The sequence below is a fragment of the Oryzias latipes genome, chromosome 21 (assembly GCF_053564925.1).
Source record: "Oryzias latipes strain Hd-rR chromosome 21, Olatipes_Hd-rR_3.1".
In the NCBI taxonomy this organism is placed as follows: domain Eukaryota; kingdom Metazoa; phylum Chordata; class Actinopteri; order Beloniformes; family Adrianichthyidae; genus Oryzias; species Oryzias latipes.
The window spans coordinates 6,300,430-6,325,224 of NC_136257.1; the positions used below are offsets into that span (position 1 = coordinate 6,300,430).

The 24,795-nt window shown below is 40.1% G+C and overlaps 1 protein-coding gene across 4 annotated transcripts; it reads right to left on the reverse strand.

Annotated features, from left to right (window-relative positions):
* Positions 1 to 692: 692 nt before the first annotated feature.
* On the reverse strand, positions 693 to 24,795 carry fhip1b (FHF complex subunit HOOK interacting protein 1B). 4 transcript variants are annotated; one of them, XM_023950569.2, is made up of 13 exons: positions 24,444 to 24,792; positions 21,978 to 22,149; positions 20,966 to 21,445; positions 17,695 to 18,099; positions 17,374 to 17,604; positions 14,736 to 14,981; positions 14,292 to 14,459; positions 13,644 to 13,723; positions 12,340 to 12,509; positions 9,827 to 11,164; positions 6,151 to 6,329; positions 5,771 to 5,933; positions 693 to 5,529 (listed from the first exon to the last, which is right to left on the reverse strand). In XM_023950569.2, the coding sequence occupies exons 3-13, from the start codon at positions 21,092 to 21,094 to the stop codon at positions 5,210 to 5,212; spliced, it is 3,429 nt and encodes a 1,142-aa protein (XP_023806337.1). In that variant the 5' UTR covers positions 21,095 to 21,445; positions 21,978 to 22,149; positions 24,444 to 24,792; the 3' UTR covers positions 693 to 5,209. The 4 variants fall into 4 exon arrangements, with proteins under 4 accessions (XP_023806337.1, XP_023806338.1, XP_023806336.1 ...); XM_023950570.2 differs by having other exon boundaries at positions 20,966 to 21,440; positions 24,444 to 24,781; XM_023950568.2 differs by lacking the exon at positions 21,978 to 22,149 and having other exon boundaries at positions 24,444 to 24,795.

Below are 24,795 nucleotides of genomic sequence, written 5' to 3' on the forward strand. Positions count from 1 at the left end.
TTTTTTTTATATTAAAGATGCTGATTTTATTGTTTCTTTGAATACCACCTAAATCCAACAAATGCGTTTGCTTTTTCTAACATAACTTGGAGAAATTGATGATTATTTTTTGCTTTGATCAAGCCAATCAATTCTTGAAACTTTACTGTGAGGTTTAGTTGCTTTAATGTTTAAACATCCTAAAGATAGAAACACATGCAGCTAAATTTGGTTTAAGACATTTAAAGATCAAAATAAATAAAATAAACTAGTTGTAGAATGCTAGTATTTATTGTAATTATTTTGTCATTTGTGGATGGAAAGTTTGCTAAAGTTTATAAAGTCGTTACAACCAAAACTCTGTTTAGTCCTTTAGATGCAACAGAAAACTTTAAAGAAGCTTAATGAACAGATTGGATTGTTGGGTCAGAGGGGAGGTGCGTCCTCCAAAGCTTTACAACAGAGACTGCACCCAAAGCAGAACTTTCCTCATTTTCTCTCAACTTAACACTTGCATCATAGTTTTGCATCAACTGTAAGACTGACAATACTGAGGAAAAGTCCAAAGATAAGGGAAGTTGCTGAAATGGGAAGAGGAGTTTAAAGTGTAATTTTCCCTGCTTTCTGTCAAAGTTGGACCAAATGATGGCATATTTACTTCGGGAAATTGTGCTGCCTGGGAAAGACAAATAATGACACAGGGACCAACATGATATTGCTTAACAAAGAGTTTATAAATTAATAGAAACATTCCCTTTAGTAGTTCCATTCTAACAGTTTTCAAATTGTCTGTATTCTCTTTGTGTCTTTCAACGATTTTCAAATATAGAAAAATAATTCTGACAGCATTCATCATTATGTTATTTGAACATGATTTCCATTTTTTTTCCTCTTTCTCCTGTGGGTTGTTTCAAACCCCCCTGGCCTGTTGATCTTTTAACCCCCCCCCCCTCGTTTTTTACAGTATTTACACAGTGAGTCAATCCACATCATCTTCCAGCTTCAAAGCAGTAACACCAGAGCAGGTTTTGCATAGATCACAGGCACAAAATGTCAGGAGATGGAAGGTAGAAACAGCTGAAGACGGGAGAAAAAAAAAAAAAAAAAAAAACGCATCCTGAGATGAGGATCACCAGTCGGCCTGTCAAGGATGGCACAACATTCGTCAAAAAAAACCTCCTGTAGGAATCGACGCTTTAATCAGACGGTCATGACTGCTGTTTTTTTCCATAGAGGGAGGTCTGAACTCTGTTGCTGCTTAGTGACAATCTTCAAGGATGCTATAAAACATAGATATTGGCAGAAAAAACAAATAAAAAAACGCATCATTTTCATTGTTTTAATCAGCATCTGATCATATGTAGTGTTTGAAATAAAATGAAAACAGAAAAATCTGCAACATCACACAGTCTCCTGAAGTGTAGCTTTGGGTTTCTCATGCTTTCCTCCGTTTATAGACAAAAATGTCAAATCTATTTGACACACAGAACAATTTAAAAATAAAAATGGACATTTTAAATGGGATTATTTATTAAAGCTGTTTTTTTTCCTGGTAAAATTTGTAAGACTAAATGGGTGTGCTGCACTTGTGAACGTTGAATCCCTTTTCTACAGCGGTGGTGAACATTTGAAGAGTTCTCAGAACTATGCCCAAAGATATTCAAATTAAAAAAACAATACACCACAAGAAGCTTAGATTAGATCTGATATTGAGTTCCTAAAAACTTGGAGAATAAGTTAAAAGCTGCACTAAAATGAACCGCTTACAATCTAGGAAGTTGTTTTGTGAGCAAAAATCACCACGATTATTTAAATTTCTCCCAAACGTTGGTTTTGAAGTACTAATAAAAGACATTTTACACACAAAAATGTGAAAACTAATAGGAAAAGTGTGAAGGAGTACATCAGTAAAGTAAAAAAAATCAGAAAACACAGAATTTCTTATAGAGTGGCTCCCTTTTTAAACTCGTGGCTCTTTTTATTGACTGTGTTGCAGAGCTCGAGTTCTTCCAGTGTTCAGATTACTTCACATGCTCGTCTGGCATTCCTTAAAAGGAAACAGGAAGTTCAGACATCCAAGATGGCCTCTGGTGTCCATGAACCCATAGAGCAGTCACTGCTAAGCCCCCGATCCAAATGAGCCGCACTCACAAAGACGAGCGTTTTGGCGTCGCGTCTACAATCAAAATTTCTCAGTAAAACAGGCGTGTATAAAATGTTTTTGTTTCAAAATAAAAGCACAATCTTTAATGTCAAAGCACTGAGAGCCTTCTGGGATGCAGAGCGGACGGATGGCCACACAAGTGGATTTGTCGGCAGCTGTAAGCTGAGCGGAGCAAACATTCAGTGGGAAACCTGCTGCTGCTGCTGCTGCTGCTCCCTCTAATCTGGAGGCGACAGGACGGCTCGCCTCCCTCTGCTGCGTGGCAGCTAAGTGAAACAAACCCAGCACTAGTTAACAATTACTCTAAAACCTAGTGTCCACCGGCATGCAGACGCTTAACGATCCGTTCTTTGAAAAACATTTAGAAATATGTCTAGAAATCTTGTAGAAAATTGACTCGATGAAGTATCAGAAGCGATGGCTATGGCTTTGGGAGGCTGAACGGACTCAGACAGAAACTGTGGAAAAACAGAGACGAGTCTATTGCGTGTCAGGCAGTTTCTCAGCTACTCAGAGTTGAGACAAAATGGCTAGTATGTGCAAATAAGAAAACTAAGAAGATGCTGACAGGTGATTTTGCTTTAGATTTGCTCTCGATAGGTCTGTGGAAAATACTTGCAAAAACAAACAAAAAATGTCACTTTGTGTTTTGTTTTTTGAAGTGACTCCAACAGATGGTAAAACGGCTTTTAACACTGAAACGCTGCAATTTCATAGAATCTCAGAGGAAACAAACAAAATCTATTAAACACTGAACAAAAATGGCACATTCTCACACACATTTATACTTGGTACCAAATTATGAAACGACAAAATATGACACTGAAAACAAAAAGTTTGTTAGTGTTCAGAAAATAGCAGCACATGATGCAATGCTCTTGCTCATTTTGGCCAGTTTCGTGTTCAGTTTGATGGCTAAGTCTGAAAAAAAGCCTCATGAGATGCTTTTCCACCAAATTTAGAGCAGATGTACTAATAGCAGAGGTGCGCGGTGGTGTGGTGGTGAGCGCTGTAGCCTCAGAGGAGGTGTTGGTTTGAATTTCCTATGCGAGCCCTCCCTGCGCAGATATGGGTTTTCTCTGGCAAAAACCTGCTTCATAGGTGGTTTGGTGGCTGAAAGTAATTGGGATTGGCGCCGGCAACCTCTGTGACCCTGAACCAGACTTCGCAGGGATAGAAGATATTAGATGAGATGTCAGCATTTCCAAAATTAGGAATGCTTTCACCGTTGTTGTGTTTGGAAGATGTAAAGCACATCAAAACTCAGCAAGAAACATTGGTCCCCAAGAAAATGAGGGCTTCTGTTTGCTTGCAAGTGAACTCTGGTACAGTTCACAACAATATGAACACAAATGGACTATCCCAAATAAATATGGGATAAAAAACAAAAAAACAATTGCACAAAATCGAAAAAAGTGTGATTCATCAAAGGGTAAATGTGATGCGGAGGTGAAGAAGGTTATCAATACGACAGAGGAACAGCAAAGTTTTCCTCTTTATACTCTTCTTTTATTGTTTGTTTCAGATACCGTATTTTTTGCAAGATAAGGCACAGTTAAAAGCCTAAAATGTTTTTCAAAGACGACTGTGCGCCTTATAATCCAGTGCAGCTGGTTGTATTTACTGATGTGAACACTGTCAATATGCCAGTCTGTTTTTGTTCGAGTTGCAAACAAAGTTGGGCATTTTGGAAATATGCTAACAAGATCGGGAGTTAGCATAGTCTCAGTTATGTTGGATTTAGTGGTATCAGTCTGTATTTGCGTGTTGCAGACAAAGTTGGCAGTTACAAGTATTGTGAATACGCTTATGTGGCTAATGTGTAGCTGTGTTGGACTGTTTTTTTTAAGCGTTCCTAACAAGATTGGAAGTTAGTGTGGGTTGTTTTAGCGGTATCAGTCTGTTTTCTTTTTTTTTTCTTACATGTTGCAAAAGTGAATACGCTGCACAGCTAACGCTTCTAACATGTAGCGTGTTACCAACAGAATTACTGTGAATGCAGTTAATGAAGTCTAACTGACTGACGGACTTATCTTTGACTCCTTTGTCTCGTTTGATTAGTTCGGTGCACCTTATATCCAGTACAGACCAAAAGTGTGGACTTTTGGTCTGTACTGTATATGACATAAGTTTAGAAATAGACTCTTCATAGACGCTGTGCCCTATGGTACGGAAAATACGGTATTAGCTTTTGTAACTGTTTGACTCTAGCAGACTTGGTCTACACTCATGAGTGCAATGTGAAAGCCACCACCAGCTTCTCTTTATGGCAACCAGGTATGAGCTTATTCATTTTCTCATCCATGAGCGTCACCCTTTAGGGGGGAAAAGAAAAAATAAAAGTCATTCAAACAAAAAATAAACTCACATACATAATAACATGCGTGCCTTTTCCCACGTGCAACTGATATGTCAATAAAATGGTGCAAATTCAAGAGACGAACATCAACAACAGAAAAAAATGGCATTAATCACACAGAGTTTTCCAGTACAGGTGTGGTTTGATTCACAGGACAGGAAGTGGCGCTCTCCCACTCCTCGGTTCTTCCTTTTTTTTTCCTCTTTCATCTTAGCAGTGCATTTTTTTTTTCCCAGAATAAAATGAGCATGGAGTTTTCCGAAGAGAGTTCGAGGTGTCCTGTGCGCTTTCTTCTCTTGTTGAGCAAAGTGCAGCTCTTTCACTTGAAATGTTTTTTTTTCACAAACACTAATTTTTGCTGAGAACACTTCCCGTCTGTGTCACAAAAAAATGTTCAAAAAATGGATTATCAACTAGCACCAATATATGAACGTAATTTTTTTTAACTGCGCCTTTACATCCAAATGACATTATATACACACGCCCCCCAAAACTGTGTTTACTGAGATTTGTGTGTATAGAATGGAAATATATTACAAGATGTGCACAACTTCCTAACTTTACAGATGCCGGGGTTTTTTTCAGTCTTCTTCTTGGAATTTTGGTACAAAATCTTTTCCTGTTGTTTCTCCGGAAAGAAAAGGTTTTTATGCGGCCTTTTCCTTTCGAAATAAAGTGATGAAGCAGAAGGGGAGGAGCCTACCGATCTATTCCTCTGCCTCCTTGCTCTGAGGGAAAGGCAGAGTGACAGCGTGCTCTTGAGCAAGGGCAGCCAGCTCCTTCAGGAACTCACAGAAGATGACGGTGCAGTAGACGGCGTTCTTCACCCGCAGCGCTTCGGCTTGCTTTTCCAGCCCAGATGCCCCGCCGCCCCCGCTGCCGCCGCCCCCACGGAACAGGGCGCTGTGCAATGATTGGCCTCCGTCCCGTACATGTGCAAGTGCGAGCTGCGCGGCGTTCCGCGCCCGGGTGGGGCTGTTGGTGTGGCGAAGGATCAGGTCTCCAAGAGACGGCTTCCGGCTTTTCACTGGAAGATGACGACACAGAGACACGAAAGGTCATGTGACTATAGGCAAGACGAAAAACGCATTGTAGTAGAACGAAAACTAATAAAACACCTCTTTTTCTTTCTTTTTTTAACAACAGGCTATTTGTTTTTAAAAAAATAAATAAAAGTAGAAACAAAAATGAAATCAGCTTAAACAAACAGAAAAAATGAATGCAATAAGACAAGCTCCTCCAAAAGAAGGTTTCTGCTCCACACCAACCTAGAGACTCGGAGCGCCGCAGGGTGGGAACAGCTGCAGGCAGGTCGGTCCAGTCCAGTTTGCCTCGAGCAACCAGGTACTGCTGGGCTTTCCTCAGCATGACAGGGAAGTCCTCGTGAGAGGCTGCAAAAGCCTCAATGCGGTTCTTTACAGAGCCTAAAACCTAAAGGAGTCAACAGACACAAATTTAGACTTTTGACAGACCTTCACACAGCATTTGCCTCTTATGGTTTTAATCAGGGCGGGAATTTTTTACACATCCAGAAGAGTCTGTTGGGGTATTTCACACCTTTGTTTGGTTTTGTTACAGCGATGAAACTAGTCAAATAGTCTTGTCGAGCCTCGAGCTGCTCAGAATCTGCATTCAGCTGTCGGCGTACCTGGATCAGTGACTTGACACTTGGCTGGAAGACCATGTTGGTGTTCAGCAGGAAGGAGCGTAGGAGGGGCTGAGGATAACAAGCCAGCTGGGCGACAATGCCAGTGAGAAGGATGTTGACGTATAGTGAATTCTGGAGCATGTTCTCTAGCTTGGCGAACAAAACCACCATGAATGGACCTGCACAGAAAGAAGAACTCATCACTCACAAACTCACAAGACAAAGCTTACATTAAAACAATTATAATAAATAGTTTTATACATTTTGACAAGAGTAAATTCTCTTCTCTTACTCATTAACAGCGGGACGATGTGGTATCAATGTGAGCGGCCATATTTCTTTACCAACCTCCATTTATTATTTTCCCACAGCAGTCCAGCGGGGTATTCCAGAAAGCAGGTTATGCCAGTTACCACGGTAAGTTTGAGGCTAAGGAAGTGGATAACCTCAGCTTTCAGTTCCAAAAATGGAGGTATGTTTCAGGGTTGCCATAGCAACTCATGCTCTGAACATAACCTGGTCTGGAGCAGGTTTAGTTGAAGGTTAGTTTGTTTTCAGAGAGGTGAAGCAGCATGGTGTGTCCATTTGAAGATGATTTAGTGGATGAAGAAGCTCAGATAATACTTTTTCCACCGTGAAAGTGTGGTAAGACCACATATGGATGTTGGAAAGATAAACTTTTTACATTGATTTAACTTAATTATTTGCTTCAGTTAAGCTAAATAGTTTTTTTTTTGGTTCAGTCAACTTAAAAATAACACGTAGTTATCAGAAATTTATTTTACTTTAATTTCAAATGAATTCAATTAAGTAGCGGTAGGTGTAACTTTGGTGCTGCCGTTAGATCGGCACCGCAAGGAATTGTGGGATACCATTCCCTTAACCTGTCTGCACCGATTTGGGTTTAAGTGTGGGTTTTTGTCCAAATGTGTTTAGTTGTTTAGCTGTTTTACTGTGTTTTGCCGAGTTATTTTGTCCTGTTATGTTTAATTCTTTCTGCACCATGAGTGAGAGGGAGGGGGAGGATGAGGACATTTAACAGCCCTAGTGGTGCTTTATATCACAGGAACTTAAATTAAAGTCAGAGTCATGATGGATGAATACATTTTTCATGTTGCAAATCCACACTGAATCACTCATTTTAATGTTATCAAAATGAGAATAAATGAAGATGGAAAAACATTTAATTGAATTGGAGTAAAAGTACATTTAGTTAGATAATTATGTAAATTTGAGTTGTAAAAACAATTATTGAGGTGGATAGACATAAAAAATTAAGTTGAATAAATTGAACTCATTTACTTGTAACCAACTGAAGTAATTCATTTAAGTTGGATAAGTTATATATATATGTATATATATATATACGGTATATATGTGTCACAAAGAAAATGGAAATGAGATAGAAACGTATGCCTTTACTTTGTCCGTTCTTTTTCTCCAAGCAAAAACTTATGGAGGGATTTCTGCCACCACGTTACACACAAAACGTTCTAGGTAGCAAGTGAAAATATTAAATGTTTGCTTTTCAATTACTTTATATTTTGCTTTCAATTTTTTTTTTTGGCTTTCAAATTTTTTTTTGCTTTCAAAAACCTTTTTTGCATTTGCAAAACATGTTTTCGCATGCTTTGTTATCAAATTTTTCCTATCTTTGATTTTGCTGACTACTCTGAGCGCGACTTGGCGTGATAAAACTGCCACCGCCAAAAAAGTTTTCGCATGCGTTGTGTCATATCAAATTTTTCCTATCTTTGATTTTGCTGACATTAGTTTCAGTTTAGTGTGACAAGGCTTCCATCAAACAGCTGCTGATTAGTTCAGATTCTAACCAATGAAATCACCACACTCATCTAACATGGTGTGTGCTACTGAGGCTCAGACGCTGAAGTTGCTCTTTTTATCCTTAATTTTGTTTCTTTGGATAAAGACGATTTCATTTTTTATAATTTTAACAATAATTCATACTTTTTTCTTTTTGAGGACTGATTAATTTTTATTAAATCAGATTTTTGAATTTATGGCTGAGGATTTCCTGAAACTGTAAAGTTTATCTGCTGACTTTAAATCAACAGGTCTGTGTGTAATCTGTGAATCCTGCAGAGCAAATTATTGGTAAAATGTGTGATTTTCTTTAAGATCTGTTTGTTAAATCAAAACAATAAAAGATGTAAAGCACGTATTATTTCATGCTGCACAAGTTTTTGGGATTAGATGAACTGCAGTAAAAAGCAAAATAATGACGGCTCACCAAAGGAACCTCAGTGTATTTAACAGAAGAAGCATTTTTAAATTTTATGTTCATTTTCACAGTGTCTTATGTTTTAAAACTATTGAGCGTTTGTCCAAAGTTTAAGTTTAAAAAAAGAATACTTGTGAAAAAATGCTATTTTCTCTTAATATTTCAACATTTATTAATTAAAATAAAACAATAGTTCCGGTACAAATATTTAATAGGTGTCGGAGCTCGGACGTTTTTTTCTGCTGCAGACATTTTAAACACGTTGGTCGCTACACTGACATAAAAAAACACAAAGCTCGGTTTGATTTTAGCTGCTTTGCTTCTCCTTCTGGGTTTCACTCTGAGAGAAACGGGCCAGAATGGTTGAAAACGGCAGAATCCCGTACGAACAGAACCAACACAAAGTCTCCAAGCACCGTCAATGTGAGACAGAGAACCCTGATTGGTTAGAATCTGAACCAATCAGCAGCTTTGTCACGTCAGACTGAAACTAATGTCAGCAAAATCAAAGACAGGAAAAAAGCGAGATTTGACACAACCCATGCGAAAACGTGTGTTTTACAAACGCACAAAAGTTTTTGAAAGCAAAAAAAAAATTGAAAGCAAAATAAAAAGTAATTGAAAAGCAAATATTTAATATTTTCACTTGCGACTTAGAGAGTTTTGTGTTTAACGTGGTGGCAGAAATATCACTCCATAGAAACTGGTTCTTTTGCTGATTCAGCCGTCTTACTTTTTTTTTCTGACTACGTCTCACTAAAGTACAGCACTCTCTTTTTTTCTCCACGCGTTTCCATGGTGACTCCAGAAGTGGAGCATAATTACACTAACTCGTATCCGGTCTTTTGGAGCCGACATACCCAGAGTAAGCAAGTTCAGGGGGATATCAGCCAGAGTTCAGGCTTAAAGTCAGGGTAGTTTAAACGGGCCTTCTGGAAGCACCATGTTGTTTCTGCTACTCATTTTTCTGACTGTGCTTTTGAGCAAAAATGTCTCCCGCTTGACAAACTCATCCAAATGAGCACACTCTATGAAAATACAAGCTTTTTTTACTTTTTATTTGTCACGTTGACCAGGGTAACAGGGGCAGAGTGAGAGAGTGAGGGGCGTGAGGCAACAGCTCAGCCGGATGAGGACGGCTTTAATTATAAGAATTAATTAAAGTGGCTGGAGGCATGCGAGTGCAGAGTGAACTTAGAATTGGTTTTTAAAGGTTGTCAGATTATTTTAGATAAATTTGCCAAAAAAAGTGGAAAAAGTGTCACATAGGTTTTTATAATGTACGATATATAGGAATAATTCAGCACATGATATTCTAATGACACTTCAGAAACTAAAGGTGGGCTATTTGAAACACTAGAGAGGTTGAGCGGTACTTTTTTCCCCAGAAGTAAATGAAGTTTAGGAGAGCATCGTGCATTGAGGGACTCTCACCTGTGTATGGTTGGGAGGTAGGCTGGTTGATTGGTCTTGCTGGACTTGGAGCTCCCATTACAGATGCGTCTCCCTTGGCCTCCGGGGCAGTGGGGAGCTGCTCCTCCTCCTCTTGCTGCTCAGCAGGCAGAGTCTCTGCAGCGCTCGGCTCATGTTTACAGGCGGACCGGCTTCGCTCCTTCACCCGGTCTTCCAGCTTCCTCAGCTCCAAAGTGAATGCCTCGATGCTGATGCCCTGACCGTTCGCATCCGCAGACATCTGTGGATCTCCAGGCGCCTGTTCCAGCAGCTCCTCTAGAAGGCTTTCCACGGATTGTTGTGACGGGTTGGTTTCGGGTGGATCTGAACATGTGCCGTGTGAATTAGAGGCGTCAGGCGCCAGCTGGGACGGGGAGCACTGGGAGGAAGTCTGGTTGAGGTGGAAAGATTTAGCATCACCAATGTCACGGTTACTGAAAAGGGATTTCGGGAGGGAGGGGCAGGAGACCATAGATCCATTCTGATTGGCATTTTCATCCAAATACTGCGGCTCTCCTAAGTCTCTCTTAACTTTTTTCACCTCCAGTCCTCGATCGTGACTGTCCGAGCATTCGTCCCCCTGCCTGGCTGTTCCATTAAACATGGCCTGGTAGTTCACAGTGATGGCAGAGGTAGGGATGTGAGCAGCCGGAGACGACATGGAGTGTGAGGCTGACAGAGGGGCGGCTGTGGAGGAGGAGGGGATGAGGGGAGGCACGGGTTTGGGAAGGAGCTCGTCTCTCTGCAGGCTGCGCTTCTTGGAGCGCGGTGTGAGGCTGATGCAGTTGTTCTGACCGATTGTGACATCCCACTCCCCGCTGTCCCTGTCCGAGCTGCTCCATTCAGACCGTGCCGCTGCCACGATGGCCGCCCTCTGCTGGCCCGGAGGAGTGCTGCTGCTCACCCCCTGGTGGAAAGAGAAGTGCTCGGGAAACATGGCCATGGAGGGGTTGGAAGCAGGGGGAGGAGGAGGCGGCGGCGCTGTGTTCGGAGAGGGGTTTTCTCCATCGTAGGGGGCCGACCAATCCCGGCAGGCCCAGGAGCAAACCTCGATGCCTCGCCGGGCGTCCTTCAGGTACTCCAGGAAACCCGCATCCCAGTCAAGACAGTCTGTGTGGCCGTGCTGATGCATCGGACTGTCTGGAGACAGAGGACGGGAGCCGGATGGACCAGACTGCAGCGACTCCAAGCTGGTGGAGGAGGAAAGATTTCCCCCTCCTGATCCGCCTCCACCGGCATGCTGGCGCATGAATAGAGATAAGCGGGACGGGGTGCTGGGTCGTGGGGCAGCCGGAGTATCTGTGCCAGGACTGTTCAGAACTGCAAGATAACATTAACAACCGAATTACCCTCATAACGTAAAAATCACACGATTTAGAAGCCTCTGCGGTCAAATCTAAGGCCAAATCTGACAGTTTTTTTCTGAGAAGAATTATTCGGACCTCATTTCACCCACGAGAGTTTAAGTTCTATGAATGAAATCTCCACAGACATGTTATTTATGAGCATAAAATGACTAATAATGCTTTAAAAATAGTGAATTAAATAAAAAAGATCAGTTATCACAGAGAATAAAGTGATAATTAGCCTGAATGCACAAAATTATACAGCCCAGTCCGCAAAACGACTAAGAGAAATAATATTTTAAAAACAAAATAAAAACAGCAACACAAATTAAATAGAATTTTATGTTTGAGCATTAAAAAGTATGCTGCTCAATTCGGGGATAAACCTTTCAAATGAGCAATATAGCAGCTTTTTTTCCTCCACCTGTGTTGTCTTTTTGTTTGACACTCAAACTAAGTCATTTGGAGTTTTCTAGAAGTATTTGGAGCAATTAACAGTCCATAGACATCTATTCTTAAAGTGTTTCCAGTGCTGTTGTAACCCTTGTGCTATCCTAAGCACTTTGCCATTGGGAGTTGGGTCATCTAGACCCACTAGACAGTGCGCTGAACCTTTTTTCTTCAATGATTTGTGATCTTCACTGGTGTCCATGGATTACATGAAATCTTTCCACCTTTATCCACCTTTGTCATGGTAGGGAGAACACATCAATGTAAGGGTGGGGTCATAGGATAGCACAAGGGTTAATTATGATTAGGCCTTTTTGGGCCCAAATCCAAAATCAAAAATTACAAGGACAAAGTTTTTGCAGAGCGTCAATAGTTTATCAGAAGTTTGCCTCCAAGCTGTGGAGCTGTCCGGATCTGTTGGCACAAAGCAACCCCCCCCCCTTCCTTTATCTGTCACAAATACACCATATACTGAGAAGTGCAACTTTAAACATGTTTTTTCTTTTTTCTTTATATACGTCTTCCTTTATCAGAAAAATGCCACAAGAACAAGTTAAAATTTTTCATTGCAGCAGGTCTTCCATAACATCTGAAGCTACAGACCAATAAGCCAATGCTGGCAAAATAAAAGAACTAAATGTGTTTCTCCTCCAGCTGAATGTTTATGTCTGGGGTGATTCTATGAAGCTTGCTGCTGACCTTTGCTCCAGAATGGATTATCTTCATCCCGTTCACTAGAGGCGGCTGTATACTGCCGGCAGCACTCTGGGATCAGCGACAGGAACTTGTCTGCACACTTTCCATACATGTCGGTCTCTCTGATGGCCCGACGCTGACTTAGCATTACATGTGTGCAGGGCAGCAGATACCTGCAGTCAAAATACAGAAAAGAAGGATGGATGGAAAGATGCTACATCTGAAAAATGGCAGCAAATATGTCAATGATTGACATGTTAAGAGCATCACACATCAGTCATGTGGTGGCACTCGAGACACTTTAAGTGATGCCTGAAAAACACTCAAGAATGACAGGAATTAAGGGTTTTTCTACAAAAATGTTACCTTTAGAAGAAATTGATACAAAGAAAAATCTTATGATTGAGATCATTTGCAATAAGGAAAAGCTTAAGAAAAAAAAATTGCTTTGCAAAGAGAGGCCGAAGTCCTTCTTTAAGTTCCATTTTGCAGCCGTCTGGAGTATGGGAAGGGCTGACGGCAGCACCAGCTTGATTGCCGAGTCCAGCAATAGTAAAAGTAATACTGGTTTTTACCCATAATCCACCAGTGATGCCACAATTCTCAGTTGGTGCATGACACCATTGAACCAAATGGTGGGGAAAGTGAATCATTCCAGCCTTCCAGTATGTTTACGTTAAAAATGTCAAACAACTGGTGTGCTAAACTTAAGAAGGATTTATTATTTATTGTTCTGTTACATGACACCAGGCTTAGTATACGCCAACTGAAAGGTTTTTCTTCATTGATACTTGCTTATTAGCAAATTTAACAAATTATGTTTGTTGTTGTTGTCGTCATTTTTTAATACGCAAATCATATATGGAACCATAACAAAAACTGAGACATAAAAAAAAAAAGAAAAAAAAATTGAAGGTTGAACCAATTTCTTAGGAAAGTGAATGGATCTGTGGTAACCACCAGAAAGTGTCACAGGATTTGGGTCTAGTTACCTTAAAATAAGATTTTTGAACATAACAATAAGGTCACAAAGTTACCAACAGTATTACAGATATACTAGACAGAAGACAGCAACTTGAGCAAAATATTCTCCTGACTGCAAAAAATATATATAAATATATATAAATATATATATATATATATATATATATATATATATATATATATATATATATATATATATATATATATATATATATATATATATATATATATATATATATATATATATATATAGTGATGGATAACTACGGTGATACACATGCATTACACAATACACATATGTTCCCAGCATCAAATCAACCAACCTGAAAACCAGCTGCAGCATGACATCTTCACAGTTCAACGACAGAAGAGTCCTGAAAAGACTCAAGGACACCATGCAGAGCTGCAGAACAAGGAAACCATAAATGAAAGTTAGCGTATGAAGGTTAAACTGCATATGTGTCTATACTTCTTCCCTAACTAGGCCCTAAAATTGTAATAGCTTCATATTATCATAACAAATGTTTTTTCTCCATTTTTTTATTTAGGGAACAGAGATGCTGTGTTGAGCAGCCAGCAGATTTAATACACAAAATGTTAAAAAAAATTATGAGCAAAGAGTGGGGGGGGAACTTAGCATTTACAGTTTTTCATAATTTTCCTTAAAGGTCGTCTTAAATCTTTAAACTCTGAACAAAGATTTAGTAAAAGGAAAAAAAAACCTGTTTTTATTTTCCAAAGCAGAGACTCTTCAGTACCAACAATTCAAAAAGGCATGTTGTAGTCAAGTGTAAACCATTTCTAACACACAGAGCCTGGTAGAGGATTTCGGTGCCGTGTTTATTCTTGTTTGCCACTTTCGGCCCGCTCACTTCCCACACAGCTGACTTCAGCTGACTTCAGCAGAGAGCCTCAGGGTCCATCAGAGAAGCTCGGGCTGATGAAAAATCCTAGATGATGAGCACACTGACCCTTGAATTGCTGCTTATGCGAATGAGCAGGGTGTCCAGGATTGTGTCATTGTCATGGCGATGCAGCAGGATAAAGCGTAGAAAGGTTTTCAGGAGGGAGGTTTCCGTGATGCTGCGCAGGAACAGATCTAGGTAGGCGGTGCTGGCGATCATCTCGTCCACAGATGACTAAAAGCACGCACAAAAGAGTCAGCGGCAAAACTGACAGAAAGGCCAATACTGGATTTTCTGTAAATAGATATCAACAGTTTTATATCAACAGAATTAGAAAAACATTTTTTTAACCCCTTTAACCTTTTGACGCAAATGTGCAACAAACCACTTCTGCTCCAAAATGACCTCAATTTAGCAAAGCAAAAACTTTAGTGAATCTTTTTTTTGTCGTTGGAAATAAATGTAGACATCAAGGGTTTAGAAAAACAACATCCACAATTGACCTCCTACCTTATGCAGGGCAGGGCCCATGACCGGTACAAGGAAGCCGTTGTGGAGGTAGTCCAGAAGCTGGGAACTGACTGTCGGATGTGCGACCTGCACCACGGCGTTGCAGAACTCAAGAGAGTTCATGAAGAGCACGAGTGAAGACACGCCCATCCAGTCCTCTCGCCGCAGGGCGTGCCAGTCGTCCCCCCGAACCTCAATCTTCCTGGGCAGAGAGGAGTAGAGGGCGCTGAGGCCCGTGGCCAACACCTGAGGACACACAGAGCCGCTCGCCAATAAGCATCGCTTTTACTTTGCAACATTAGCAGAGAGAAACCAAGCATCTGATCTAAGTCCTTTGTCTGGAAGGATGGAGGCGCAGACAAAACAAAACAAAATATGAAAAGTTAAATTCATACCTACAATTTACATTTTCATAAAAAAGACTTCAGATTTAACAGTCAATAAACTAAAGCAGAGAATTCCTCAAACTGGATTTCCAATAACAATTTATCCTAGTACCTCCTGTTGCCAGGTTATGCAATATTATGGGCTTAGAATGAAACAAAGAAAAACCTCAAATTTAACCTGGAATTCTAAAATGACTAATAACATTTCCAATTAAGGACTTGTATCTTGTTTTAATATTTAATCTTGATTCATTCAGACTGCAGGTACTGTTTCTTCAAAAACAAGTCCAGATTCTGGGAAACTTGGAGAAAGAAGGAATGTGGAGTGACTGAGCGATGGTGGAAGCGGCAGTCAGAGGAGGTCGCGTGCGATGAGGGCGAAAGCAGCGACAGAAAATAGCACAGCCGTGCAGAGACTAGCGGCTCTCTGTGAAGCCGAGTCTGCTGGACCTTTCCAGCTCTAAGTAGGTCAAGACGGAAGCTGCTGGAAGGAGGACGAACAGAAAGTAGGTGAGGAAGGTCCATCTTAAGACGCAGATTTAGATGGATGACCACAGGATTTAACAAAGCATCACTGTTTAACTCTTTAACGTAGTTTAAAGTTGAAAAGTTGAAAGGGAATGTAAAAAAAACAGTTTCCCAACATCTAATAAAAGCCTGGATTAGGTGCAATTTCATTCAGCAAATGTGCATTAGATATTATCCATTATGTCCACGGTACTTTTGATCTGGACTATAATTATTCAACAGCTCTTCAATCACATCTAGTGGCAGCTGCATGTAACAACAACAACACAACATCGGACATGAACAGCTATGACAAATTTGTGAATGCCTTACTTCCAGCTCCCAAAAAGACTAAAGCAAAAATGACAATTTGATTAAAAAAATATTTTTATCATCTCCAACATTTGTACTTTTAGAGCACCTAGTATACCCTAAACCTTAGTTTCCTGACGTGTGAAATACTAGTGCATCAAGGTGACTTTTAAAAACAACATAAACATACACAAGTGCATAAACGTAAGAGGTGAACACGAGACTCTGTTGTGTATATTTGCAGATTCAAAGCATTTCTAAGTGTTGAGTGAGAATGTAAAACTTTAGAGGGAGATTATATTTCTGAGGTCCGAGGAGCCTCAAATGCTGAATGTTGTGTAGCAGTAGCTCTAAAGTTGAGTTGCTGATCGTGACTGTGAGAATGTTTCACTTCCTAATCAATCAATCATGTCTTTAACCCGTTTCCCGGTTGGTTTGATTATTTTGTCACATTCACAGAAAGTCTCCAAATGCAGCTGATTTGAGGAAGTAGATAAGAAGGACGGGTTTGTCAGAACGCCTGATCATCTCCTTCCCACAACTTTATCACACTGAATCACCATTGCATTAAAAAACACCCAAGACTTGTGCGCACGATTGCGTCTCAGGGTCAGAGCTGGAGCGAACGGCGCATTCCAGACTTAAAAACCTGTCCCCGACTATCACATCAGCACTGAGCAAGTCCTGTTCGCATGGACTATGTGTGCATCTACACGCACTGGATGAATCCGATCGATGTGAAAGCCAAAAGAGGAATGGCACTGGAAGCCTGGAGACATTTCTTTTGAAAAACCAGCAGCATTTAATGTTTAGGAAGAACCTAAAGACAAGAGCAATTCTAATAAATATATACATCAAAATACACACACTAATCCAGTCCAAAAATAAACAAAGTGCAGCAAAACAGAAAAATTACAACAAGAAACATTAACAATTAGGGGACTAAAACTGGAAAATGAATGGGACTGAAAGTCAGCAAACATTTATTTTGAAAAACCAGTTTAAATGTTTAAAAAAACAGTTAAGATGTTTAAAAAGAAACAAATAAATAAAAAGACTCTTATAAATGTATACATATAAATGCACACATATATGCACACACGCAATATATATTGTATTCTTAAACCAGAAAAGAAATGGTTTAAAAAAACAAAACACAAAAAACGCTACAAGAAAATGCAACAATTAGGGGCTAAAACTATGGATTAAATCTATAAATTACTATTATTTGCAATGAAGTTTTAATAACAAGAAAATTATATGTTAAAGGACTGCAAATCAAAACCTGTAAAATCTTCTTTTACCTTTAAAAAGGCACCTAAAAAAACTCTGTCTAAGCTAGATTCACCAATGAAACAATTTTCTTTTATTTTGCATTTATTGACATGAAAGCATCCCAAAATTGAGACCTATTCATGCATAGCGAGACTTACCGGGCAGAAGTACGAGTTCTCGGCGATGTAACGTGCTGCGGCTTTGTGGCTGGCCGAGGCCGCCATCACCAGCAGCAGTGCGTCTCGGGCCTGCTGCCCGATGGCGCCGTCCCGGTGGATGAATGGGACGAGGAGGGAGAAGATGAGCAGGTTGGTGGAGCCCTGCTGGGCAGGTGAAGCCCGGAAGAGGAGTTCTAAGATCACTGGCTGCCGAGCCATCGACACACAGACCTGCAAGACATTAAAATTACAGATAAAAACTCAAATAAAAGGAAATAATAATTTCATTGAAAAGCAGCTTTTTTTTTTCCTTAGAAGCACCTGGTTGAGGAGAAGCACCAAGCTGTTCTCCAGAGCGAGGGGACAGCCAAGTTCTGGGTCAGCACAAGCTCCCAGCAGCCTCAGCAGGGGGTGGAGGACGGCGGTGTGCTGCAGCAGAGGCTGCTGGGATTGACCGATGAGCATTTCAAAGAGCTTCAGCAAAGCCCCCTGGCTGTCTGGGTCCAATCCCCGGCAGAGGTGCCACTGCACCAGGCGCTCTAGAATATTCTCTGTGATCACCAGCTCCAGTATGGGGCCCATGGAGGCCACGCCGAAGCCTCCCTCTGAGCTCTCAGCGGGCCGCTCCTCCGCCAGCAGACACAACATCTGGTCCGTGTTGTTCCTCACTGCAGTCAGGTCGTCGCTGGAGGACGAGGACTCCCGCTGGTCCAACACCCAAGAAACCTGAGTGCAGGAAACACAAGACCAGATTTAAAGAAATCCTCAGAGGGAGTTTCATTTGAACCTCAATAGTGTTGAATTCAAATGTGTGTGGCTTTGTGTCGCTCTTTATATTTTAGAGCATATTAAAAAAAACGAAATAAAAAAATGTAAACAGCCTAAAATGTAAAGCTAGGAAAAAACGTATTAAATACATTTACCGTATTTTCCGGACTATAAGTCGCACTTTTTTTCACATTTTGGCAAGGGGTGCGACTTATACTCCGGAGCGACTTATATTTGAAATAAATTACATTGTTAAATAATTTCACATTTTCGTTATTTTCACACTGACAACCGCAAGAGGGCGCTCCAGGCTCGAAGTGGTACTTTCATACTGTCAAGTGTGTTTGTGACCTGTGTGCTCCCACACTTAAATACAATTTATCTTAACTTAAGTAGTATTTTACTAATAATTTTTCAGGTTAACAAATATGTATCATTTCAATACAAACATTTGTATGACATTTTAGAACTTTTACCGGTAATTATTTTTTGTTCATTTAACCCAATACAAAAACGTGACATATTAAAAAGTCCAGCATTGAGCTTACCAGTAGCCCTTAAAGTCCAAGTCCTGCTAACGCAGTGGTTTGAGTTCAGTGTCCAAGTTCATAGAATAGCTGCCGTCCTCCAGCTCAGATCTTACACATGGCGCAGTGAAACGCCGTTTTAAGCGTTCCCAGGTTACGCGCTGATTAACTTCATTGAGTTCAGCTGGTAACGGCGCGCGTGCATTGTTCTCCGTGCTGAGTGCACGCAGGCTGCTGCGCGCTCATGTGTGAGGTGCTGCGCGCTCATGTAAGGGGCTGCGAGCTCCAGGTCACAGCGAGTCAACCACCTCCGCTGATCAGCGTGACACATACCACTAAAAACAACTGAGGAGGGCTGAAAAATGCCACCAAAAAGAAAATCATACTCTGCAGATTACAAGCTGCAAGTAGTGAAATATGCAGCCGAAAATGGTAATCGAGCAGCAGAAAGAAAGTTTGGAGTGAGCGAGAAACTTGTGAGGGACTTCCCGTCAAAGTGCGACTTATAGTCCAGTGCGACTTATCTGTGTTTTTTTCTACTTTGTAATGCATTTTTGGGCTGGTGCGACTTATACTCCGGTGCGACTTATAGTCCGGAAAATACATTCATGTTGATGTCTCTCGAAAATGAGAGCATACAACAGTTACACAACAATAATTGTCTTGTTCTTAAAGCGGGTAGTCCTGCATTTGCCCGTCCTGTTTGCAGTTAAAAAAAAAAACTTTAGTGGTAGATATTTTAACAAATATGTATACAGAGTGAGGCATTTATGTTCCATTATAAAGTCTGTGCAGCAAATGGAAATCCACCATGTTGAGGCAATTCTGAAAAAGAGGAACTTGAAGAACTTCACAAACAACAAACGTGCAAAAATATCCATCTTTATAATAGACTGAAACTGTACCATATTTTTATCCATAATTAGATTTGACATTGAACTTAAATGGAGATCTGATCCTTAAACTTGTAGCTGACAGGTGATGGATACACCTTTAGCTCTGCAATATTCTTAAGTGGACGTTCAACATTTATAAGGCTTATTTGTTCTTTATAAACCAAAGCGCTGCACAAAAAGCAAAAAAAACAAAAAAAAACAACAGGTAACAGGAAGACGGATCAAGTTTATCAGAAACAGACGCAACTTAATCACAAAAAAGATGTATCAAGTCATTGCTCAAATGCTTAAAAATAATCCACAATGCAGTTTATGTCTTTAGCAAATTTGCACGAAATAAAATCCAGCATTTTGCAGACAACGTAGCACAAAAGTTCTGAGGGACAAACTTAATTAGATTATCTGATCTCTTCTAAAATGCAAGTCAGCGTGACCAGATATGACGCCGCTGATGTGGCGGCGCGTTTGGCTAAGACGTGAGAGAACGATGACTTTACTTTTGGTGAGTGTTGCACAAACAGTGGCTTTTGTTGTGCAAACAATATTCCACAACTCTATGTGTTTTGTTTGTTTCTTTACATGTATGTGAATGAATCAAGGCTATTCTATACAAACGATCATATTGCATATTCTGGTGGCCTGAGGCCATCAGAACATGCAATATGATCGTTTGATTGATTAGGATCAAAAGGAACATAATATTGATGAAATGTTGATGAAACGGCCTACTAGGTCACTTTGTGGGGTCTTTTGTGATAAACTGAGGTAAATCACCATTTGGTGTCTCCATTGACATATTAGGCATTGACTGCGTTTAGAAAATACTCCAAACAACCTAAAAAGTACTAAATAAATATAAGATATGTTTGATTTTTTCCATTTAACTAGACTTTTTTTTTTTTTACAGAGGAGCAGTGAGATGTTTTGTTGCTGCTGCAGTTTCCCACGATCCCAAAAACTAGAAGAGAATCCATTGTCATTTGTTTTTCAGATGTGATCCAGTTCTGCGTTTTGTGACGGCGGTTCTTGTAAACACGGGAGCCCGTAAAGTGTCAAAGACGTGAGCCACAACCACAGCTTCTCATGCACACACCTGTCTTTTTCACATGAACTCCCCCCCCCCCCCCCCCCCCCCCCATTTGTACTCCCTATTCCCTGGAAATTGTCACTTTACTGTCAAAACAGACTTTTATTTTGGTAATAATTGGTTTCTAGACTACATGTTTCCTATCATATGTGGTATTTTGATAATTAACTTAAATTAAATTCAAAAACTTCTAACATTTGATTAATATTTTTGAAATAAAGTTGCTCTAGTTTTTCAGTGCATTTAAGGAGAAAAAAAAACAAGAGGTGAAGAAGTTATAGTTCTCAGGAATAAAGATAAAGATAAATGCCCACCTGTCTCCAGTGGTTCTTGAACACCATGAGGCAGGTCTCCGGGTCGGCGGTGCAGGGGCTGAGGGGGGCGGCGGTCCGACCAGACCGGCTCCCAGGACCACGGGGGTTTAACCTGCTCAGCCAGCTCATACTGACCCCGGCGTGAGACTGGTAGAAGGTTTCACCAACTCAAACTCCCAAATGACAGAGAAAGTCTGAGCAGGCAGACGAACAATAGAGAAAAATCAGAGAGGAAGGAGAGAAATGATAAGGAGCACGGGAGGAGATGAGGGAGAACAAGGTAAGAGAGAGGAGGAGGGGAAGAACCCGTTTGCAAACAGAGAGGAGAAGGAGAAGAAGAGGAAGATGTGATGAAGGAGCTGTCACTGTCGGTCTGAGCAGCTGGTTTACATGTCGCGCCGCCCTTTCCTCCCTGTGGACCCTGTCATCCAGTCTGAAGCCAACACCACTCCATAGTGGGCCAGGAGGGGGCGCTCTGCTCTGTCAAGGCAATTAACCAGAAAGAAACAAACATGAACAGTTTCTCCATTAGAAAAAAATAATAATCTTAATCTCATTTTGAAACTGATCATGCAGAGAAATGAGGACTTTCAGAGGCCAAGATCAAAAATCCTGCATTGCTTTCTAGGTCAGTTTCTGCAGGGCGGCAGTAGATCATCAGAAATTCACCTCTTAGTCTTAGGCATGGTGCTGAGCAACCACGAAACCCTTCCCCTCCATGTTGTCGAGAGCTCTCTGTTTACACGCTCTACCACTAGCTTGCAGCCCCTCACATCCCTAACTTCACAACACTGGTGCAACAAAAATGGCGTGCAATATTGGAGCTATCCAGCCGTCTACAGAACAGACCTAAAGTTTGGACACACCTTCTCATTCAAAGAGTTTTCTGTATTGTCATGACTATGAAAATTGTAGATTCTCACTGAAGTCATCAAAACGATGAATTCTTATCACATGTGGAATTATATACATTAAAAAATGTGTCATATTGTAGGTTCTTCAAAGTCGCCACCTTTTGCTTTGATTACTGCTTTCCACACTCTTGGCGTTTTCTTGATTCTCTCTTCTGGTCTGTACTCTACATGCCAGCTCGGATGAGAAAAGCGCAGACGTCCATGGATCTAGTCGTATGACGCATCAGAATGAAGCAGAGCAGAGAGCTTGTGGTCCGCCCAGCAGGTTTTCTGTCACAGAACAGTTCTTTTTCAAACAGTTTTTTTTTGTCTGCTCTTGATTCACAACAATTGAAATAAAAGGTGATGTAGGGCAAATTTAAGCCCAAATGTTGCTATACATAATTGGGCTAATCAGAAAAATGCCACAAGAATACATTAAAAACACCAAAAAACACAACTGCCATCAGAGGGGGTTATTTAGGAACAAATGCCTGCCATTACCAGTTAGTTAGTTAGTTAGTTAGTTAGTTAGTTAGAAATAATGTGAGACTTTCCTTAATAAAATGACTAATTTTTACATTAAACACTAAATGACATAACTTATTTTCTGAAAAGTAGTACAAGAAACTGGGTTTATGGATCTGATTTTTTAATATTGCATCATGTTGTAGCTAAAGATAAATTTATTATAACTGTATTAATCCATTTTTAAACCTAGTCCTATTTCTGATACACTTGCGTACAGACAAAACCCTCAAACTAACATCCGCCCCACCACTGCACCATGACCGACCCCATATAATGCAGAAATATAACTAAATCTACTTTGATATAGGGTTTTATGTCTACATTTAGTTAGATGTTTTAAAAAAAAATGTTTTGGGGAAAGCGTTTGGTAGGTAAAAGTGGAAAAATTCAAAAAATAAAACTTTGTCAAGTTGCAAAAAACAAAAAAGCACATTTGCAAAAAAATAAAAATACATTTTTAACTGAAGAAAATGTAGCTCCAAATCTTTAAGGAAAAGTTCATGAATTTGTCGTTTTGCGTTATTCCGCAGACTTCAGTGAGTTCAGTAACCTAATTTCTTCCTAGAGGAAGAAAACGTTTGAAGAAAATAACAAATGTGTTGTTATTTCTTTTGTTTTTTTACTAGTATAATTTACTACACAAAGAACTGTTAATATCTGGTCTACATGAAAATACTTTTAAAGTATTGTTATATGTCATTGTATAACAGCTTAATGAGTAGAAATATCAAAAAGTTCACTTTGTGTGGGCTTTTTCAATTAATTCATCATCTCTTTGCTATTTATTCAAACTACATCAATAAATATACAGTTTACATAATATTAAGGATCCTTTATTATGTTGAATACAGATTATCTAAACATAAAGTCAATTAACTCTCAACAAAAGCCCAGAAACTTAACAAGATTTGAATTTTCTGGCAAACACTCCCTAAGACAGAAGGGAAATACTCATAAAAGTGTTCAAAGTTCAGCTCTACACTCCAAAACAGGGAGGTGGCTTACAAAGACTTGAGACAACAACTGGCAACAGAGCGCTTGACTCAACTGTGACAAACCCAGATGACAAAGTCTAAGGTTTAGAGTCGAGACAGACTTGGAGCAGTAAATAGTTATGTTTCCAGTTTTGTGGGGATTTCCTGAAACAGGCAAAACCCACAAACTACTTTTATAACACAAGATCTTCAAAAAGCTCTCATCTTATTTTTAATTTCGGTCTGGTATTGACTCGCCGACTGGACAGATTACATCATAGTGGAAGGTTAACAAAGGGAGAGATGTGAGTCAAAAAGGGAGTATATATTTGGATTCCCGTTCAACTGTGACAAAGAAAATCCTGAGGAAAAACAGGACATATGAAACAGTATGCCTGATATTTGTCTATTTAAATCTAATAGCTCAGATGCAGACATGCTTCTACACTATGACAGCTTCCTTATCAAATTAACTTCAGATTGTTTCTACTAAACAAAAGGAAGACAGCTGGGGCTGTTCTGTGCAGAACAGCAAGAGATTCCATTTAAAACAGAAACTTCTACGCAATATTTCCAACACAGAACGTTTTTTTATATACTGCAGCTAACAAGTACTCATCTATCAGTAATTCACCGCCAACAATTATTTTAAAATCAAATTCAACTGCATTTAAAATTGACACAAATAAAATAGACAATAATAATGAGAGTTAACAAAAACAGAACCAAGCAAGTGGTTATCAATTGACATCTGAGGTTAAAATGTTGAGTTTAATGAGTGACCTCCTTAGTATGACGGTAAATACAAACATAAATCATCAGTATTACTATTATTAGGAACACCCCCTTTATTACATGACTATGTTACGTGAAGCCTTTATTTTGAAAAGAATGTCGTTTCAGCCAATCAAAGTGGCTGGCAGCGCTGTAGGTGAAAACAAATCACTGCTTTCTGATAGTAAAAACGATGTGGCAGCTAGGTACTCCTTACAAATAATAAGGTTTTTTTTTTTTTTAAACGACACATGTTAATAGACACTTTTTGCGCTAAAGAAGTGCGTTACTAATGCGGTCACGTACCTTAGATATCCACGGGAGTCTTAACGGTTTAAAAAAAAAAGGTGCGGGTTTCGTCGGGATAACTACCTGCTAGCTGGTTGCTAGCGAGTTAGCGACAGTCCGCGGCTAATGACTAGCTGCTGGTGAAGACCACAATGTCAGAGCAGGACTCGGGAGGCTGACGGGGGGAAAAAATGTAATCGCCACTGCCGAGCTGACCCACATTGCTCCGAGGACCATAATAAATGAACCACTCCTTCGTTCTGACAGCTGAGCATCCTGTTAGCGTCAGATAAACATCCCATTCGATGGTTCCTCAAACACTCCTCTCCGTCCCGCAGCCATCTTGCTTTGACTCCTCCCACACAGCGGT